This window comes from Ipomoea triloba, chromosome 4, assembly GCF_003576645.1.
Source record: "Ipomoea triloba cultivar NCNSP0323 chromosome 4, ASM357664v1".
Classification (NCBI taxonomy): domain Eukaryota; kingdom Viridiplantae; phylum Streptophyta; class Magnoliopsida; order Solanales; family Convolvulaceae; genus Ipomoea; species Ipomoea triloba.
Genome location: NC_044919.1, coordinates 3,111,847 through 3,129,971, shown reverse-complemented (window position 1 = coordinate 3,129,971; position 18,125 = coordinate 3,111,847). Strand labels below are relative to the sequence as shown.

At 35.7% G+C, this 18,125-nt stretch overlaps 3 protein-coding genes and 3 non-coding genes across 6 annotated transcripts; 1 reads left to right on the top strand and 5 right to left on the bottom strand.

Annotated features, from left to right (window-relative positions):
• The first annotated feature begins 2,522 nt into the window (after positions 1–2,522).
• LOC116017001 lies at positions 2,523–3,293 on the top strand. Its single transcript, XM_031257493.1, has one exon. The coding sequence runs from the start codon at positions 2,679–2,681 to the stop codon at positions 3,030–3,032; it is 354 nt and encodes a 117-aa protein (XP_031113353.1). The 5' UTR covers positions 2,523–2,678; the 3' UTR covers positions 3,033–3,293.
• A 956-nt stretch (positions 3,294–4,249) lies between these two features.
• LOC116017371 lies at positions 4,250–12,267 on the bottom strand. The gene is made up of 19 exons (XM_031257949.1): positions 11,877–12,267; positions 11,219–11,293; positions 10,871–10,986; positions 10,066–10,180; positions 9,829–9,957; positions 9,497–9,544; positions 8,920–9,119; positions 8,632–8,828; positions 8,217–8,509; positions 7,700–7,849; positions 7,208–7,618; positions 6,948–7,097; positions 6,707–6,779; positions 6,416–6,543; positions 6,073–6,273; positions 5,918–5,992; positions 5,646–5,774; positions 4,919–5,128; positions 4,250–4,740 (listed from the first exon to the last, which is right to left on the bottom strand). Exons 1-19 carry the CDS (start codon positions 12,009–12,011, stop codon positions 4,576–4,578), a joined length of 3,000 nt encoding a protein of 999 aa, XP_031113809.1. The 5' UTR covers positions 12,012–12,267; the 3' UTR covers positions 4,250–4,575.
• A 510-nt stretch (positions 12,268–12,777) lies between these two features.
• On the bottom strand, positions 12,778–14,664 carry LOC116015558 (DNA-directed RNA polymerases II, IV and V subunit 11). The gene is made up of 5 exons (XM_031255665.1): positions 14,546–14,664; positions 14,372–14,461; positions 14,211–14,289; positions 13,997–14,092; positions 12,778–13,111 (listed from the first exon to the last, which is right to left on the bottom strand). The coding sequence occupies exons 1-5, from the start codon at positions 14,596–14,598 to the stop codon at positions 13,079–13,081; spliced, it is 351 nt and encodes a 116-aa protein (XP_031111525.1). The 5' UTR covers positions 14,599–14,664; the 3' UTR covers positions 12,778–13,078.
• Positions 14,665–17,029: 2,365 nt separating this feature from the next.
• On the bottom strand, positions 17,030–17,153 carry LOC116018017. Its single transcript, XR_004098052.1, has one exon. It is a non-coding gene; the product is annotated as a small nucleolar RNA SNORD14 (small nucleolar RNA).
• A 107-nt stretch (positions 17,154–17,260) lies between these two features.
• Positions 17,261–17,378, bottom strand: LOC116018020. The gene has a single exon (XR_004098055.1). It is a non-coding gene; the product is annotated as a small nucleolar RNA SNORD14 (small nucleolar RNA).
• A 167-nt stretch (positions 17,379–17,545) lies between these two features.
• Positions 17,546–17,669, bottom strand: LOC116018015. The gene has a single exon (XR_004098051.1). It is a non-coding gene; the product is annotated as a small nucleolar RNA SNORD14 (small nucleolar RNA).
• Positions 17,670–18,125: the final 456 nt, after the last annotated feature.

Genomic DNA, 18,125 nt, shown 5'->3' with positions numbered 1-18,125 from the left:
TTTGCAGCAGTGGAGAAGCCAATCACCCCTCGCCGCGGCCACCACCCCATCACCCCCACCACCACTAACACCACCCCACCCCCCCCACTACCACCACTACACTACTACCACCCCCACTCCCCACTACCTACACTGATCGATCGTGGATGAATTTGGAGTGAGGTAGCATCTACAACCCCTTGCCCAAGTGATTAGGATGTTCATTGTCGTTCACCTATCCCATGCTAGATCTGGCCAATCGTGGCAGACAGTCGGGTGGGTCCATTTAGTGAAAAGCTGGAGGTGGGAGGACCACTAAGGTGGTTGGTGTGTTCTTGAGGCTTGTGTCATAACATGCAGACACGTGTCATGTAAACGGCGGTTTGGCAAAAAAAAAAAAGGAAAAAAAAAGAAGCACTTTTGATGGATACACGTGTAGCTGGGGGTAGCAAAGCACGTTGTCTACTTGTTTTCCCACAACATGCGCCATTGCACCCTTAAGAGTAATATAAAAAGGAGTGATGTTGTCTAGTTTAGACCATCACGTACCAATGTTTTTTTTTACTCTATTCACTCTGACTTCTCCACATGTTCCGCAGTGCAGTTTGTCTTGTTCGTTAACAACATCCAACTGTTTTTTACATTGGTTAATCAGTTAGACAATAGCTTGGTGTACTGTACTGGATCATTAGGCCTAGCTGCCTAGGTACATCCAATTGTTTTTTTTTTTTGTTTTTTTTTTGTTTTGAATATTTGTCTTTATAGTTTGACAACCAATTTTAAAAAAGTTCAAAATTTTCATACACCTATCATTTTTTAAGTATAAAAATTTGATTTTTACAGTATTTTGTGTAGAAACATTCCCATTGAAATTTGTTTAAAGGAATAAAAGTTGGCGGCGTAAGTACGTCAGTCGTCAGGTAGTCCTAAATTGACGACTACACTCAAATTTTAATTTTGTTAATCTCTTTCTGTTGACATTCTCTCAAAAATTTTAAAGATGATGCTCTAATATTTCGTACACTTAATAAGTTAAAAACATATACTTTATTAGGATAAAAAATATAACTTGATCTAATTCAAAACATGTTTATGGCACTAGTATTTTATTTTATAGATCTTTCTATAGACGTTTATGTGTATTATATATATTTGCATTAGGTATTATGACATCCATATTGATAATACTTAATACAACAACAAATATTAATTGTACACAATATTATCAAATAATTTGCTCTACACAAACTCTATAGACTTTATTTAAAAAAAAAAAAAGGATTTGTTGGAGGGTCCAATTACTATTTGACTCTTGTTGGAGTTAGATTTTGACTCTTCATTATTGCTTTTTCTGACTCTTGTTTGGGGATGTCTGACTTTTCTGCACAGCCAGTGGCCCACCCTCACTGCCTACCCATTAAAAAACAATTTTTTAAACAATAATTCTGGTAGATGCGTAGTGCCCAGTTACAACTTCTGCAAAAATAATAATACTCAGTAAAATATTACTCCACCGATCACTATTTGTCAAATGTTATCATTTAATAATTTATCACCAATAATAAAAGTAATAATATATTTCAAATGCCTCAAAAGAATGATTAAGTTGGTTAAATATGATTCTTACACTTTAAATTATGAATTTGATTATTGTCAACATTCTTTTAGTCAAACATGTCGCACATGATCTTTTTAATATTGTGTGTGATTTGTAAATTATTACTTATGAACAAAATTTACCTAGTGTACACATTTGAAATAGTGATTGTGGGTTTCCTTCATCACTACTAATAATAATAACAACAACAATCTAACCCTATAACAATAACAACAACAACAATAATAATACTATATTTCAAAAGTCTTGAAAGGGATGATCATGTGAGTGGAACATGATTTTTGTACTTGAAGATTATGAATTTGATTTTTATCAACATTCTTTTGATCGAGCTTGTCGCACGAAATCTTTCTAACACAGTGTGTGATTTGCATAGAAGTGAGATTTACTAAACTAACACTATCGAATAGTAGTTGCGGATTTTCTCGAACATATAGATGAATAAATTTTAGAACTCGGTTAATAAATGATTAGAGTTTGAACATTTGCAGGCTCGTTTGCTAAGAGTTCGTGAACAATCACATTTGTGTTCGTTTAATAATTAATGTTAATGAATAAGCTCATTTAGTGTTCGTTTAATAATATAACAAACAAACTTGTTAATTGTTCGTTTAATAATGTTCACGAATACGAACGAGCTTGTTCACGATCATATAAGAACACTTCTTAAGGTGAGAACATGCAAACAATCATGAGTACACACAATCACTCTTGGGTCTCTACCGTCATGCTTGGAGTAGATTTTGTGTTATGAATGAACACATACTAGATTGTGTGCCGCAATTTATCCAGGCACAATCTATCTTTTGTGCATTTGTGTTGTAACTTGTGTGTATTTACGAAAAATTTTGTAGAAACATGTGGCTGAATGACAAAAAGTCCATTCATAGAACCTTATCCACACATAGGAGCTTTGAGAACACAAGGCACAAATTGCTTTCCCATTGGCAACAACACCAAGATATTTTCCTTGAAGCAATTAACCATTTCACTCTCTCACCCCTTCAATTCCCCAAGTAATCATCTTTCTTTCTATACAACATCAAATCCCTAATAATCAATTCCCATAAACCCTCCCTCCATGGCTGCAATCTCAATCTCTCACTCTCTGCACAGCACCAGGGTTTCACATCTGCAACTCTACACCAAAAGATCATTCATCTCCGCCGTTTCTTGCCGGACCGGCGACCCGCCGGAGCCTTTGAAACCCAGAACGCACAAGGAAAAGAAGGGCAAAACATTGGCAGTAGTAGAGATTGTTGGTGGGGTGGAAAAGCTGGGAAAATGGTTGAAGGATAGTTTGGGTCCAAAGAAGAAGGGTGACTGGAAGGACTTGGCACTGATGAGCCTGTCATTTGCTGTATATGTGTATATATCTCAGCAGATAGTTTGTGCTTATTGTGCTTGGATGTCCTTGCTCAAGCAATCTTTGTAGAATATATGTTATAAGATTGATTCATCAAAGTCATATGTTTATTTTACTGTGTTTTTATGATGAGGTCTTCTTGTTTGATTTGTAAACAGAAGCCTGCAGCAGTGTATAGTTGAAGTCTACAAAGCTAGGGTGGTTGCAGATTAAGAACAATTATGTGTTCTTTTAATGCATATATCACACTTATGTAGTTTTATATGTATATGAATACATAAATGTGTAAAATAGTGAAATTAGATCTTAATTTTACCTGCTTATGGCTGATGTGACACTAGTGTAGACTAATATGTGTCATCCTAATGTGTACATGAATTTTGGGTGTAAATTTTATTTTTAAAATTGTAAACTTTTTTTTTTTTTAAAAAAAAAAAAGAAAAAAAGTAGTCACCAATTTCATTAAGCGTCCACAATCGTTCTCATCCACGGATAACCACGGTTAGTTTTACAGAATATAAACTAAGTATTGCCCATAGTTATGCAGTCAAAATCCTTTAATTCATTGAATCTAGTTTATGCAATTGTATTATCTCATCTAAAAAAAAAAAACATACATGATGACTGAGTAGCAGAAATGCATATTTGGTCCTCTCTCTATATAAGTATATATACACTCCACATACATGCCAAGAAGTGATTGGATACCAACTGATAATCCAATAAACTTGTGCCACCTCAAATCCAAGGTGCATCTAGGGCATACATGCTCTATCTCGTCGTATGACAGTCTGACAGACGATTCACATGCAAACATAAGAGAGATCTTTCTGTGGTGTTTCCACATGCATGCTCTTATTTCCTGTCCAAATAGGTACAACTTCCATGTAATGTCTTCATTTGTCGTCTATTTGTACATTGTTGACTTAGATTCTAAATCTTCATTGATGCACTTTTACTTTTCCACCATTTCTGATCTCATCTGCCTATTTTGACAAGTTTTTAAATCATTCCAGCATGCCAAAGTTCACCAATATGAATTATATAGTTCACCAAAGTTCACCTTTATTTAACTTTAATAATAAAGGGGGTTAGATTCTTATTAACAGTTTTTGAAGGAGTGTTCGATCAGTCAACCATTGTCCAAAATTTGAAAGAGAAAATAGTTCTACTCAATACTCATAGGTGTGAGCTATTAGGTACTTATATGTGATGAGTAACTACATTAAAAAAAGAAAAAAAGATATTATAACTCTCTATTTTAAAATAAAACGAAAAAGAGAAAAAATTGTATAATTTTCTACTTTTGAACTGATATTATGTTATATGGCATTATAAAACCTGACGGTTCGGCACCATTCTAATCTTTCTCATTTCTAATCATTTTGTCATGCACTGAGGTTTCTTCAGAAACCTCAGACTACAGAAGCTTCACATCACTTTGAAGAGAAAAAAATGACTACAACAAAGTGATCACTCTAAAGCCCAGTTCCTACAGAGAGGTTTTTTTTTTTTTTTTTTAGATTGCTTTCTTGAATTCCATGCACCACAGCTCTCTTCTAATGGAAGACAAAGAAAGATTCACAAGTGTGATCTAGAGATAACTCAAACATTAACTTGTCACAGCCTTCAGAAAATTGTCATATGGACTTGAAGCCGGTGGTACGAAGAAGCCGGGATGACAATGAAATTCAGCTGCACATGACATTGGAGCAGTGTTCATTGATGGTAGATCAAATACACTGAAAGGGTGTGGATTGTCATTTGCATTCCCAGCCTGCAGTAGAAATGGTTTCAGATATCCACACTATGCAGATTGCAATTGCGAAATGATTAATCAGTTAATTAGCTTTCTGCCCACAGACAAAATTTGAAACTTTTCTTATGACATTTCAAGGGATAGCATTCATACCATATAGCTTGACCAAAACATTTTGTTGTGCTATTATACTTACTGTAGGGAAATTCTGATCATCAAAGGTAAATGGGTTGGTGTTTTCCTGAAAATAGTCTTCGAAAAGATTTTCTTGAACCTCTTCGGCACTCATAATGTCCATCTTGTTCTGCTTTCCCATTTGAAGAGCCTCACACTGACTATCATAATCCATGAATGCTGTTTCAGGACTTTCCGATACTGTTTCTGCATCAACTGTTGTATCTAAGACCTGCAAATGTTTCACCTATACAACTTTAGAAAAGCAGCAGCTTGGGATTTTAGAACAGATATCTCTATGCTAAGTAAAGATAGTAAAAGAAAATTTGAGGTTTAATTTCAGTCTGGCAAGCATGATTCAAATTGCATCTCACATTATTCTGTTATTCTACTGGAGTCCTCACTCTAGAGGTAAGTAATACAGAATAGAATAAAAATGTATGGTGGAATGTCTAGCATTTTGTATGAAAAGGCGGCCTTTAAGTTATGATTCAGGGAATCCCTTCCATGGAATTCCACTTAGAAGTTCAAAAGGGGGGAAGTTCGCAATTTGCAGTTTACTATCACAAAAAATCTTTCATCCCCATTTCTTTGTTCTTAAATAAATGAAAATCATTCTCTTTCTCGTCAAAACAAGAGAAACAATTCCATTTCTACCCATCCAAACACATCGTATGCACAGAAGCTCCAAAAGTGCACATCCTAATTAATAACTCCTGGTTGGTTGAGAAAAAGGAAATTAGACATACCAAATCCAAAAATTGGTTGACATCCATGAGGCTTGGTTCTTCCAAAATAATCTGAGGGTTGGGATCTGTCTGACTCTCAACTCCATTAATTGAAAAGCTGTCATTGCTTGTGAGAATTGGATCTACATCCTGCACACCCAAAACACATGAATGAATCTGGAAAAGTTCCAAATGAAAAAGAACTATAAGTGATTTTTTCCTATCACCCCGTCTGATGTTTTGTACTCTTATGATTCAAATTGATAGAATCAGTCAGGTACTTGAGTGAGTACCTTAGCTCTCAATGGACAGACATCATCTGGAATAAATGTTTTAAGCAACTGCTCCTGAATAGCATTTATATCTTTCTGCAAATGATACAAGATGACAACCATTATCATCAACAGGAGAAAACAATATCCTAAGGCAAAGGGCACAAGAAATATACATCTAATGACCGCTTCAAGCTGTCCACAATCATTGAAGCAAAAGATTCTGTAGATTTTTTCTCAGACTTCTGTAAGGCTGAAAGTGATCTCAGGGCATCTTCGTCATCCTCTTTTGATCCATAAACTTTCATCATAGGGTCCAATGTACTGGTTACATCCTGCAGTTTGCACTCATCCCCCAACTTAAGGAATGGGTCAACCTGTTGGAGATCATTGATATAAAATTAACAAAATCAATACTTAAACACAGAAACATTCATTCAACAAGCAGCTAAAGATGAATATATGAATTATATGATGCCTAAATTGCGTGAACATAGAAAAAATGATGTTTTCTCGTACTGTTTTATCTATTAATGCAGCCTTGGCAGAAGCAAGTAGACGGGTTAAGTTGTAGACTTTTGATGAGAAAACAATCATAGATGTTGACAATGTGAAGAGTGATCGGAGGCGTGATGGTGGAAGCTTCCCTTCAAACATGAAAACAATGGTTTCAAGAAAGCAGGCAAATTTATCATCACAGAACTACTTGTTAAGTAATAAGGAAAAAGAAGAATCTCCAATAAATAAAGATGAAAGCATATAATGATCAAATATATCAGTAAATAAAGATGAAAGCTTCCCTACACATACCTCCTTGAAGAGAAATGTTCCGCAATGAAAATGCAAGCTGGAAACTTCGAATAAGAGAATCATGGCAGCTTTTCTGATCAAATTATTTAAGAGCAAGCTGTCAAATAATGACCAATTAATGTAAAAGAAGCATCTTGTATGTGGGATCAGCATGAGGGATATTGTATTATCATTTGTTATGAATACCAATATGTACTTTTATTTTTATTCTTATTTTTCTTTAATCAAAAGTGGATCACACCTTCATTCGTGAAAACAAAATCACCAAACTGTAAGTATGAGCAATTGCTTCATAATTCTTGGGTGTATTCGTAGGAGAGATGGCCTGCGCCCATATGGAAGAAAGCAATAGGCTAATATGTTGTGTTTTCAACTTCAGAGAATTGCAGTCCTGCATTGAGCTAGATAGAATCATCACAAATTATGGAGAAAGAATCTTTTTTTTTTTTTAATGAATTCGTCATTTAAAGGAAACTTAGCATGCCAGAATGTAAAACATACCGGTTCCCTTTCCACATTGCCCATTCCTTTTCCTTCATCAATTTCTGACAATTGAAGCCTTTTACTACTGTAAGCTCGGCTATAGCTTGATTTCAATCGGGTTAACATCGATTGGTTATTCATTTGTTCATTCTCATCATTCAAAATGTTCTCCTTTCCATCCATAATTTCTTGTGAGGGATGCTTCTTCTTACTCAACTTGTCAAATAAAGCAGCAGAAACAGAAAACACTGAAACAGTTCTGGACAATGTTCTCTGAATACCACCTTTCTTTGCACTGGTGGAAGGACAAGGGCAAAAGGATGATGGAACAAGTACAACAGAAAATAAACGATGTGCCTCAATTCTTGTTTCATGGTCTGGTGAGACCATGGCTAAAAGTATTTGATGAAACAAAGCCTCGGGGAAAGCCTGAAGAAATAATGTACATTAGAGAGATATATCAACATAAAATTGCTACAGAACAGACTAAAGAAATAAAGCCAATCTTGCCTTGTTTTGAAATGATAAATTTGGTAATGATGATACTATTTGAGCAGTACGATGCACAGTAGCGATCGTATCCCTAGCTGTAACTGTTGCATTTGAGATGCTCTCCAACATCACTGCCATCATATCAAGAATTGGGCCAGGATCTCCAATCTGTTTTACAGAGTATAACAGTTTACATTTCCTAGTTTATACCTTCTTAAATAGAGGAAAAGACTATAATCTCTCTTTCATTTTTGTCTTTTTACTTTTCATTTATTACTTCCTTAATTAATTTATAGGCGTGTTTGTGTGTGTTGGGGGTGGGGGTGGGGGTGGGGGTGTTGTCCTATCTAAGTTGACCAGCAAGAATCTAAAATAGTTTTCAAAAAAAGAGCAAGAATCTAAAATAATGAAAACTGATGATCTCATTCAAACTCAAATAAGTACATCACACATTCAAATAAATAAAAAGAAGCTCAGTGACAACAATAACATCTATGATATGCTCTTGAAAAATTAAAAAAGGAGGAAAGCTCACCTTACGAGACATCTGGACAAGGCATTCATCAACTGCAGCATGTAATTTTTTGTTCTGCTCAATTATATCTTCCCCTAGATCAGATTGATCAAGGGAATTGTGTTGGCTTTTCCGAAGGTGTCTCATCATATCACCAAATGCACCAACAATTGTAACTGATGACTCCACCTTTGACTTCAGTGCAAGGGAGGTTGCAACTTCAACAATATCTACTTGCTTATCAGGGTTTTTGAGGACGTTCTTGTGATCAAGATGCTTGATTAATGTACACAACAAAAAATGTGCATTGTGCCCTGAATTTCAAGGAAACCAACAAAATAAATCTAAGGTGAAATTGAGAAATAAAACAATGACAAACAGCACCTTATACTGAAATATGAATTCAGAAGATCCAGACAAAAGAAAGATAAAGCACCAGAGTTCTCCACAATCCATTGCATGTCCAACAAAACAGAAATGGCAACTCCATGTAGAGGTGACCAAAGATCTTCATTATCAAAATAACGGAATAAAGACTCTAAAATACGGCGTACTGTTGTTGCTTCTTTCGCCAACTTTGCCATGTTATGTAAGCACACTTTAGACCAAAATTTCGGGTTTGTAGATTCTTCTCTGTTCATAAAAGGTTATTGGAGATGAGGTGGTTAATAGTTCAAGAAAAATTTAACTTCATGCTCAAAATACCATGGCAAGAGGGAATTACAGGGTCACACTAAGGCCTCTGTCAGTCACAATATTCTTCCAAGAGGTAGCTCTGCTGAGTGCTTCAGATGATGCATTAGCCTGGTTTACACCTGCACATTCTTGTCTATCCTGGTCATTTTCTGTATCTTGGTTATCATTATTAAGGCAGTCAGGTTTATCCTCAGGGCCTTCATAGTTTTCCAAGACAACAGCAACAACCTGGTAATGTAAATTTGAAGACAGGAGAATCCAAGCAGCATAATAACCAAGCATATTAGGCACAGGGTGGAAAATGCTCACAGGACTTAAAAGGAGAAAGAAACATTAACAGTGAGCATTTCACTTCACACCAATTTAGTATGATTTTTCTCTGAAAAAAATGGAATGTGTTGGAATTACTGTATGAGGACAAAATCAACCAAGAATTGCACCTCATACAGAACAACAATTGTGTATGATGGAAGAATGAAATAAATTGTTGAAATATAGAAACTCTAGGATACACTAGGTGTGTATAGATATATAGAATAACAATTCTGGTGTGATGCTCAATTTTGAATTATAGTAATGGAGGAAAGGTTCTATGTTTGACTTACATTGTCAAATTCTGCTGGCATGTGACCAAATTCACCCATGAACCAAACCTGCTCATCAACAACTAGAATTGCTAAAACAATGACAAAAAGTTGAGGATTTGCATGACATATCTTAAGAAAGAGGAGAAACTTAATATTACGCACTAGCAATTTGTCTACATTTTATAGGTAATTGGTTTTAAAATTATCTAGGGAAAAGTTGCAGAAACAACTGGATGGAAATGAAACCATGGCCATAGGTTTGCAACAAAAATGTAAAAAAATTATCAATTATTTAAACCAACAGGTGTTAAAGGTAAATGATACAGAAGAATGCTGAAGAACCAGTTTACCATAGAAGAGAGCACTTGAAGTCCAGAACAGCGTATTTTCAGTATCCTTTCCTCAGTTCCCATCTCTTGAGCAATTAGGCAGAGTTTTGGTATTAAGCTTTCTAAATTAAACATATACGTTGCATCACTCTGTACATCAGAAACAGTGTATAAGCTCCATCTCCCAGATAACTTAATAGTTCTTCATCTCTAAGTCAATTAACAGTGTAACAAAGACAGAAAAATAAGGGCTATAACCTGGTTAGTAATGAAGTGAAAGAGGGCTAGGCATGCAGCAATGCGAACTTCATCATACTTTATCTGATCCAACAACACGTTTACAATATCAAGAAAGCTTCCTGCAAATAATGGCCTGTCATACAGTACTTATTTGTCATCAGCACTGTTTGTATGAAGAAATCAGTTCAAAGGTGCAGCTCATTGAAGACCCCAAAATTTCCTCTTATGACAAAGGCCATAAATCAGAATTTCTGATAGAAAAGAGACATGCAGAAAAAGAAAAAAATTCAAGAAACTTATATGCATTTGGCATGCATCATAAAGAGGAGAAGTTAGAGGTAAGGTTCATTTTTCATTGGGCATGCTTCCCTTCCTTGGTGGAAGGAGAACTAGGCAGAACATGATTGCCAATTTCTCTCACCAATAGAAAGTGTAAAAAAAAGAAGTGCTGCAAATTTAACACACTGTTGGAGTCTTTTACCATCCCATGATGTTAAAAGAGCTATTGCATGGGGTTTAAAGTGCAGTGCCTTCACTAATATGGATACTTCATAGATTTCTCTAGACCTCCCAGGCTGTTTTAATTTCTTCCTTTCATAAGAATACCTGCCCTTGCAAGCTATTTCTCAATTCAGTACTCAACTTGGCCAAGTTTATGGATAGGTGTCTAACACAATCAGTCATCCATGAAGGGAGAACTCTAGAATGCCTACTTGATTGAAAGACCAAGAATTTAAAGTTTGTAGTACAAAGTCATCAGAAATCCAAAGCAGACATTTCTATAATTATCAACAATTTGTAATAATTAGAAAGTTGAACTCACATTTGCTGGTTGCAAGATGTTAGTAACCTCTGGTAGACATACATGACAATTTTTACAGATGAAAGATTCTCGTTTCTTAATTCCCGGTAGCACCGTTGCTCAAGAGAAGTCGTGATCTGATAAAAGATCAAGTATATTTAATTAAAGGTTTATGGTCTGGTGAAAATAGACGCCACTAGTCATCTTTGTGCATAGTTTGCTAGATGAAAATTCATGACTCATCTTTTGCTAGATGAAGCATCAAACATATTGAATGGAAGAAGAAAAAAGATGTTGAAAAGCCAATAACTCTACCACAAACAAGATCAGGTTATATAATCTAAATTCAAGTTGAGAAATTAGCCTAACCCTCGGTATACGAAGTGGATTTTTTGAAGCATATTCACATAATTTGCTAACCATTCGTTCATTGGGTTCCGCATCCTGTAAAAAGTAAGGGTTTGATTAATCAGTAATTGAACAGGCAATCATATTACTCAAATTATGAAACCATATTTTTAATGAACCAAAAAAAGTAAATACACAGAACACACTTTTTTTATGCAAAGAAACAGAGATTTAGATTTATAACTAAGGACATGGGCACAGGGATAACAAGTAACAAGGATAAATGAACAAGGACATAAACCTATAATAAGTAATAACAAGGGGACAAGGGTAACCAAGTAACATGGATGAATGAACACCCATCTCTACTCTCTAGAGGGATTACATCACAGAGGAACCGAATGCAGATAACAAACTGAGCAAAACACTAGAAGATTATAGCAAGCCGAGGAGGCTAATAGGAATTTGTTTATGAATGTTGAACCTAAAACAGAAGATAGAAATTTCCTGAACTTTTCATACATTAAAGCCCAATGCTCCATCTAAACATTGGCTCATTTACCCCTCAATAGCTTTTCAGGCTTGAATAAGCAAGCAATCAGATGTCGAAAACGAAATGCAATGAAAGATGAAACTGAGAATCGGGCATGCATTGCATATTAAGGAAGAGAAGACTAACCGGAGATCGGGGGAAGATATTGGCAAGCATCTTCTTGTATCGTTTCACAGGCTGCCGTGACCTTGGCCGCATTGCCGGGCAAAAAAAACAGAGCTGATCGCAGGCCGGCATCACCGTATGCGAAATCACACCCATATTTCAGAAGGTTATTGAAAATGGAGAATATACACAGTGCGATTGTGGATATAGTTTTGGATAGGGTGTTGTTTTTACTTCAAAAATTTCGAGTTTCCTTTTTTAGATTCCTTTCTTTTTCAACAGGGACCGATAACTGAAGGTGCCATGGTTCTGGGCGGCCTGAGGAGAGAGGGAGATCGGAGAACTCCCAAGGCCGATCGAATCTCCGACTTCCTCAAATATCGTCTACGTATGATATAGAGGGAGAGAAGAAGAGAAAGACAGAGGGAGACTAGACATAAATGGGCTTTTCCTCATATTTATAACAGACTTTTTCGCGCCTTTGCATGCCTACTGCCTACACGTCGTCGTCAAACCATTTTCTTCAAATTTAATGTTATACACTTCTACTTTTATCATCCTACTTTTATACTAATTATTTATATTTAATAAACTTAAACACACCTAACATAATTAATTTGAATGAGGTATAAGTATTTTTGCATATAACATTCAGATTCAGTATGAGGTATAAGTATTTTGCATACAACATTCACAAGAGATCGAGGGCTTTGTTTTTGCATATAACATTTAGTATTTCCCTGCATGAGCTCGAAAGCTTTATTTTTTTTAAATACAACATTCAATATCTCCCCACAAGAGCTTTGTTTTTGCATACAACATTCAATATCTCCCTACGAGAGCTTTGTATACAACATTCAGTGTCTCCCCATGAGAGCTCTTTAACATAATCCATAGAAGTTGACTTACCAACACTACGAAATTGAGCAAAAGCAATTAGACTTGCATAAACTTTGATCCCAAAAGAAAAGACAAGAAAATCCACCAATGGCAGAAAACAAAATGGATCAAATTGATAGTTAAGCCATTGTACTTGATGCTTTCCAAAGGTCTTAGTGCAAAAAGTACAAATTTAAGCTTCAAAGTAGCTACTAGCTAGTTCAAACACGATACAAGTTTGCAGAACATAAGGTGGGACACCTTCATGACTGAGGCGCACATTTGGTTTGATTGATCTAAGAGTGCTCCAACACTGTATATACAATCCCAGTGGCTCAAGTGGATCAAAACTCCCGTGTGTGCTTCGCCAGTTCAGTCTACAGAAATTTGAAAAGATGGATGATCATAAAGTGGACATAGATGAATGAAATACAGCATAAAGGTATTCACATTTCAGACAAATTTTGTATAAAGGGAATAGAGAAATGCAGTCGTATTATCACAACAGCTCAATGCTTATCAGAAGGTAAACAACGAACCCATGCAGGAGAGATTGCGAAATGACATGCACTAATTATGAATGGCCCCCTAAAACAAAGATTTTGCTCAGTCATGGCAAAATTAAAAAGAAACTTAACTATTTAGAGAATCTAATGTAAGTATGTAACTACTCATTCAGGACACAAGAGTAGTATAGATTATACCAATTTTATCAATAGTTTACTTAGGAATATTTCATTTGTCAACAGTTATTAACAAGAACCTGAAAGGATATAGCTAATCAGAACTTAGTACAATCCATTTATAACATGAGATTTTAATAGTCCAGGAAAAGAAAGCCAAGAGAATGGCATGCAGAATACCTGCTTGTCACACAATCAAACTTCCTTTCTTAGAGATCTTTTAGTTACATCAACCCATCATGGAAGAAATGCAAAAGAAGTTGAACAAAATAACATTCTCAGATAAAAACAACACTGACTGATGCATTCCAAGGTGATATCAGGAATGAGCAAGCACCTAGTTTTCATCTAAGATAACACCTCCATTGTTTGGTTGACACCATTTCCAATGAGCAAGTTAGCATGACTTTCGAAATTCCTTATTGGAATGCATATGAGCATATCAATATGTACATGTTGTGTTTCATTCTCAGGCATAAAAAACAGTTAATTTCGAAAGGAACATTATTCAGGAACAAAATGTTATGCATCAGAGAATAGGCAAATGGTGCTAAAAGAAAGTCTAGAAAACGATCATACCTCAAACTCATTCTTCAGATGATCAAGCTCCTTGTCAAGATCATTAATAGCCTGATTATAAGCCTGCATTGGTGAAGACTGGCTTGCTGTTTGAATCTGCAGGTAGAGGAGAGGAAAAGGTCAGCAGTGAAAAGACTGAAACTACTCAAAATACACTAACAACGTTCATAAAATAGCGAGGAACACAGAAACATGGAACGAGAGGATCACTTGCCCTCAGTGTGATTTTGTACTGAAGTGGGTGAGGCAGCTTGTAGCCAGCAAAGAGAATATTCTCATCCCTGTGCAATTGCCTGCGACCACAACCAGAATCAGCAAACTAGGGTTCATAGAAGCTATCTAAGGAAAAAAAAAAAAAAAAGTGGAGGAAATTACATGCGTAGAATGTTGCCGATGGTGTGGTCTTCTCTCTCGATCGTTAAGGTAGCGGCATTTATAATCTTGGTGTCCCGCTCGTAGGAAACCCTAGCGAGAGAAAGCAGAGAGAGAATCCATAAGTACTGGATAACAGATTACATGAACAAATTGCAGAGAGAGAGAGAAAAGTACTTCTTGACGCCTTCAGGGACGACGAATCGTTCGTAACGATCGGGAGCATTCATTTTTGCTTGCTAATTCTTCTTCTTCCTCCTCTTCTCCGATGCCCGGTCACTGTGGTTTAATCTCTCATGCTTCCAGAATTAAGCAAGGGTTTTATACCAGTAGTAAACAATACCAACGGCGTCGTTCTGTCTTACTTTCTAGTTTTTTTTTTTTTTTTTTTTTTTTAAAGATTATTATTGGTGAAACAAACACAAACTTCATATCAAAAGCTTTAAACATTGGTAATTTTATATCAAATATTTACATTTTGTAGCAATTTTACCTATTATCATACACATCATTATATGATTTGGCTAGTATTTGACAACAAACCATACATGATTTGACATTATTATCATATTTTTTAACGATTTAATACTATCTCGGGTTCTTCAATTATAGTGATTTTGCCATGTTTAATCTTAAATTTTCAAATTGACCACCTGTAATTCTTCAAATTTTAACGCTTTCAGGAGGACTTTGTTGGTTAAATTTAAAATTTGAAGAATCATGAGTGGTTAATTTGGATCACGGATGGTAACAATTTGAAAGTTGAGAAAGTAGTTATGAAACAATGTACCAAAAAATTTATTCCACAATTTCTTTTAAGAGCAATGAATAGGGCTTCCCTTGTCCCAAGCTAACATGTGAGCAGCCATGTTGGAGTGTTTGCCCCATTTCCATACACCGTTACCACACATCTCGAATATATCCAACAAGCCTGGACCATGTGTCGAATTCCAACTAGCAAGAACCACCCAGTATGCCTCCTTGAGCCTCAGGTTTTCAAACCTGAATATGGAGTTATGCCTCACAGGGGGATTATCACTGGGCTAAGAAATAAAGGGATTAGGTGACCATGGACCAAGTTTTCGATTGACTATAAACATCTCCAAGAGTCAGACCAAAATTCTATCAAGCCTTGCTTTAATCCATTCACAGGAAGGCTGTTGTGAGTGGATAGATCTTCAAGTAAATTCCAAACATTGTGTTGCCAATAGCCCAAGAGAAGCTGCATGGGCTATTATTGGTGGAATTTTGTTGTCATATCTAAACATACTAAAAGTATCCACATACTGTTGCAGCTTAAATATAGTGGCAACTCAAGCTAGCTACATTGAGTGGATATTTAACTAAGTGGTTGGAATTTACTTAACTTTGTTGTCATATTTAAATATGACATAACAAAGAGGTGGTAATTAAACATGATAAATGAAATGGTCATCAAATAAGAGGAAGTGACACTCCCAATTAAAAAGTCATGAGATTGAGCCCCAAAAGAAGCAAAAATTCTTAGTTACTCCTCAACAGGTTGAAAAAGAAAATTATAAATAAAATATTACAATAAAACAGAGTCAATAATACTAAAAAATATCCCATACTTGTAATTGATAGAATACTGGATACTAGAATAGAGAAATCCAATCAACTAGCCTATACAATGATCCAAACCAAAAAGTACAAGCAAACTAAGATGCATTTAAGATATCATTTAACAATAATAAATGCTCATATTATTGTAATAGATGCTCCTTATTGTATTTGGTTGCTTCCATTGTACTGGGAATTGTGTAAAGAAATTGCCACCAAGAATGACTGTTTGACTCCTAGGCAAGCTTTGAAACGCTGGTTCAAAGACTGTCTTGACAATCCAAAGAGCTCAAAGGTTTGAAGATTATAGCCGTGCCCGCAGTGACTATCAACGTAACACTCTCCTAATAAACAAGGCTACAACAACATTGGGATACAAATTCCATGACAAATTATTCGACCTAGTACATCAAGAGTTCATGAGAACTAAACAAATCAAGGAATTCAGAGGTCAAAGACCAATAGCAACAAAATCATACCATTCTTACACCATCAATCTTGCAATGATGTCTGAATAGACTGCAAGAAGATACAAAACCTGGAATTACAGTTTGTCTGATTTCTATAAGTAATCAAAAACACATAAACCTACTGCTAAACCAGGATAGAGACGTATGTAAGCGGATGACATTCATCAAAACAAATCCCATATGACACATGACAAATATACACATTTTTGTTCTAAAATTGCACACAATCTCCAATATTTTCCAAACACCTACGTTACAAAACAACCTAGCAACGGATAAGGTTAACATGCACTAATTCCATGAAAACAATTGGCCATTCTCTGTACACTTAACCACAATAGCTACCACAAATAGATTGAAATTTCCAGGTGTTCATCAAGAAAAAACCTTGGGTCACAGACAACAATGTCTAATTCAACTACAGTACAAAGCATAATGCAGACGGCAGACCCCATTCTGGCAAATAGGAAAGACACAATCCATTTCAACTATTATACAATTAACACACATTTACTGTTAATTGTGCCTCAAAACCTAAAAAGGAACTGCAACCAATGGAATATATATCTAGAAACAAAAGCAAACAAAGATAATAAACTTAAAATTTTCATGATTCAGACATCCAAGGAAGGATAGAAGCAGCACAAGCTCTCAAGCCTGGCAAAGGTGAAAGCTCTTAGGCGGCCACTGCGAATGTTTTGAGAAACGAGCCTTAGAATTTATCATCATTACCCAAAGATCACATAGCAAAAAATGAAACAATTCAAAAGAAAAAAAACAAATTTCAAAAGAGATTCAGCGATTAAAAATCAATACTTTATAAAACAAATGAGAAAATTGAAGTTTCAGACATCCAAGGAAGGATAGAAGCAGCACAAGCTCTCAAGCCCGGCGAAGGCGAAAGCTCTTAGGCGGCCACTGCGAATGTTTTGAGAAACAAGCCTTGCTCTTAGGCGGCCACTGCGAATGTTTTGAGAAACAAGCCTTAGATTTTATCATCATCAACAAAGATCACAAAGTGAAAAGGAAACAATTCAATCAAAATATCAAAAACCTAAAAAGATCCAACGATCACAACTCAGAAAATATACAATCTTTAAAATAAAATAAAATAAAATAAGAGGAAAGCCTCAGACATCCAAGGAAGGATAAAAGCAGCACAAGCTCTCAAGCCCGGCGAAGGCGAAAGCTCTTAGGCGGCCACTGCGAATGTTTTGAGAAACAAGCCTTTGGATTTATCATCACTGACTTTACCCATAAAACCAAAAAAAAATAAAAATTCAGCGTTTGAAAAATTTCAAAACCCAAAAATAATCCCCAAAAAATACAAATAAACTTAAAATCCTCAACAAAAAGAAACAACAAGAGATTTCAGTGTCTCAGACATCCAAGGAAAGCAGCATCGGCTCTCAAGCCCGGCGAAAGGCGAAAGCGTCTCTGATGATATATTTAAGGCTTGTTTCTCAAAACATTCGCAGTGGCCGCCTAAGCTTAGGCGGCCACTGCGAATGTTTTGAGAAACAAGCCTTTAAATATATCATCAGAGACCAAAATCATTCAAAACAAAAATGAACAAACAAACAAAGGAATGCTAAATGAAATTCAGATCTGGCGACTATTGGAACCCTAATGAAGTCATAAATGAATTGAAGAAAGAAGGAGTGATTAAAATAGGGATTCGATGGGGGCAGAAGGGTAGGGTTTTA

Excerpts from the sequence above, each read along its gene's own strand:
- LOC116015558 (XM_031255665.1), bottom strand. The coding sequence starts at position 14,598 with ATGAATGCTCCCGATCGTTACGAACGATTCGTCGTCCCTGAAGGCGTC. Across the intron at positions 14,290-14,371 it reads ATCGGCAACATTCTACGCAT|GCAATTGCACAGGGATGAGA; the intron begins GTAATTTCCTCC and ends TTGTGGTCGCAG. Across the intron at positions 14,093-14,210 it reads AGTACAAAATCACACTGAGG|ATTCAAACAGCAAGCCAGTC; the intron begins GCAAGTGATCCT and ends CTCTACCTGCAG.
- LOC116017001 (XM_031257493.1), top strand. The coding sequence starts at position 2,679 with ATGGCTGCAATCTCAATCTCTCACTCTCTGCACAGCACCAGGGTTTCA.
- LOC116017371 (XM_031257949.1), bottom strand. The coding sequence starts at position 12,011 with ATGGGTGTGATTTCGCATACGGTGATGCCGGCCTGCGATCAGCTCTGT. Across the intron at positions 11,294-11,876 it reads ATATCTTCCCCCGATCTCCG|GATGCGGAACCCAATGAACG; the intron begins GTTAGTCTTCTC and ends TACTTTTTACAG. Across the intron at positions 7,098-7,207 it reads GCAATGTGGAAAGGGAACCG|GACTGCAATTCTCTGAAGTT; the intron begins GTATGTTTTACA and ends AGCTCAATGCAG.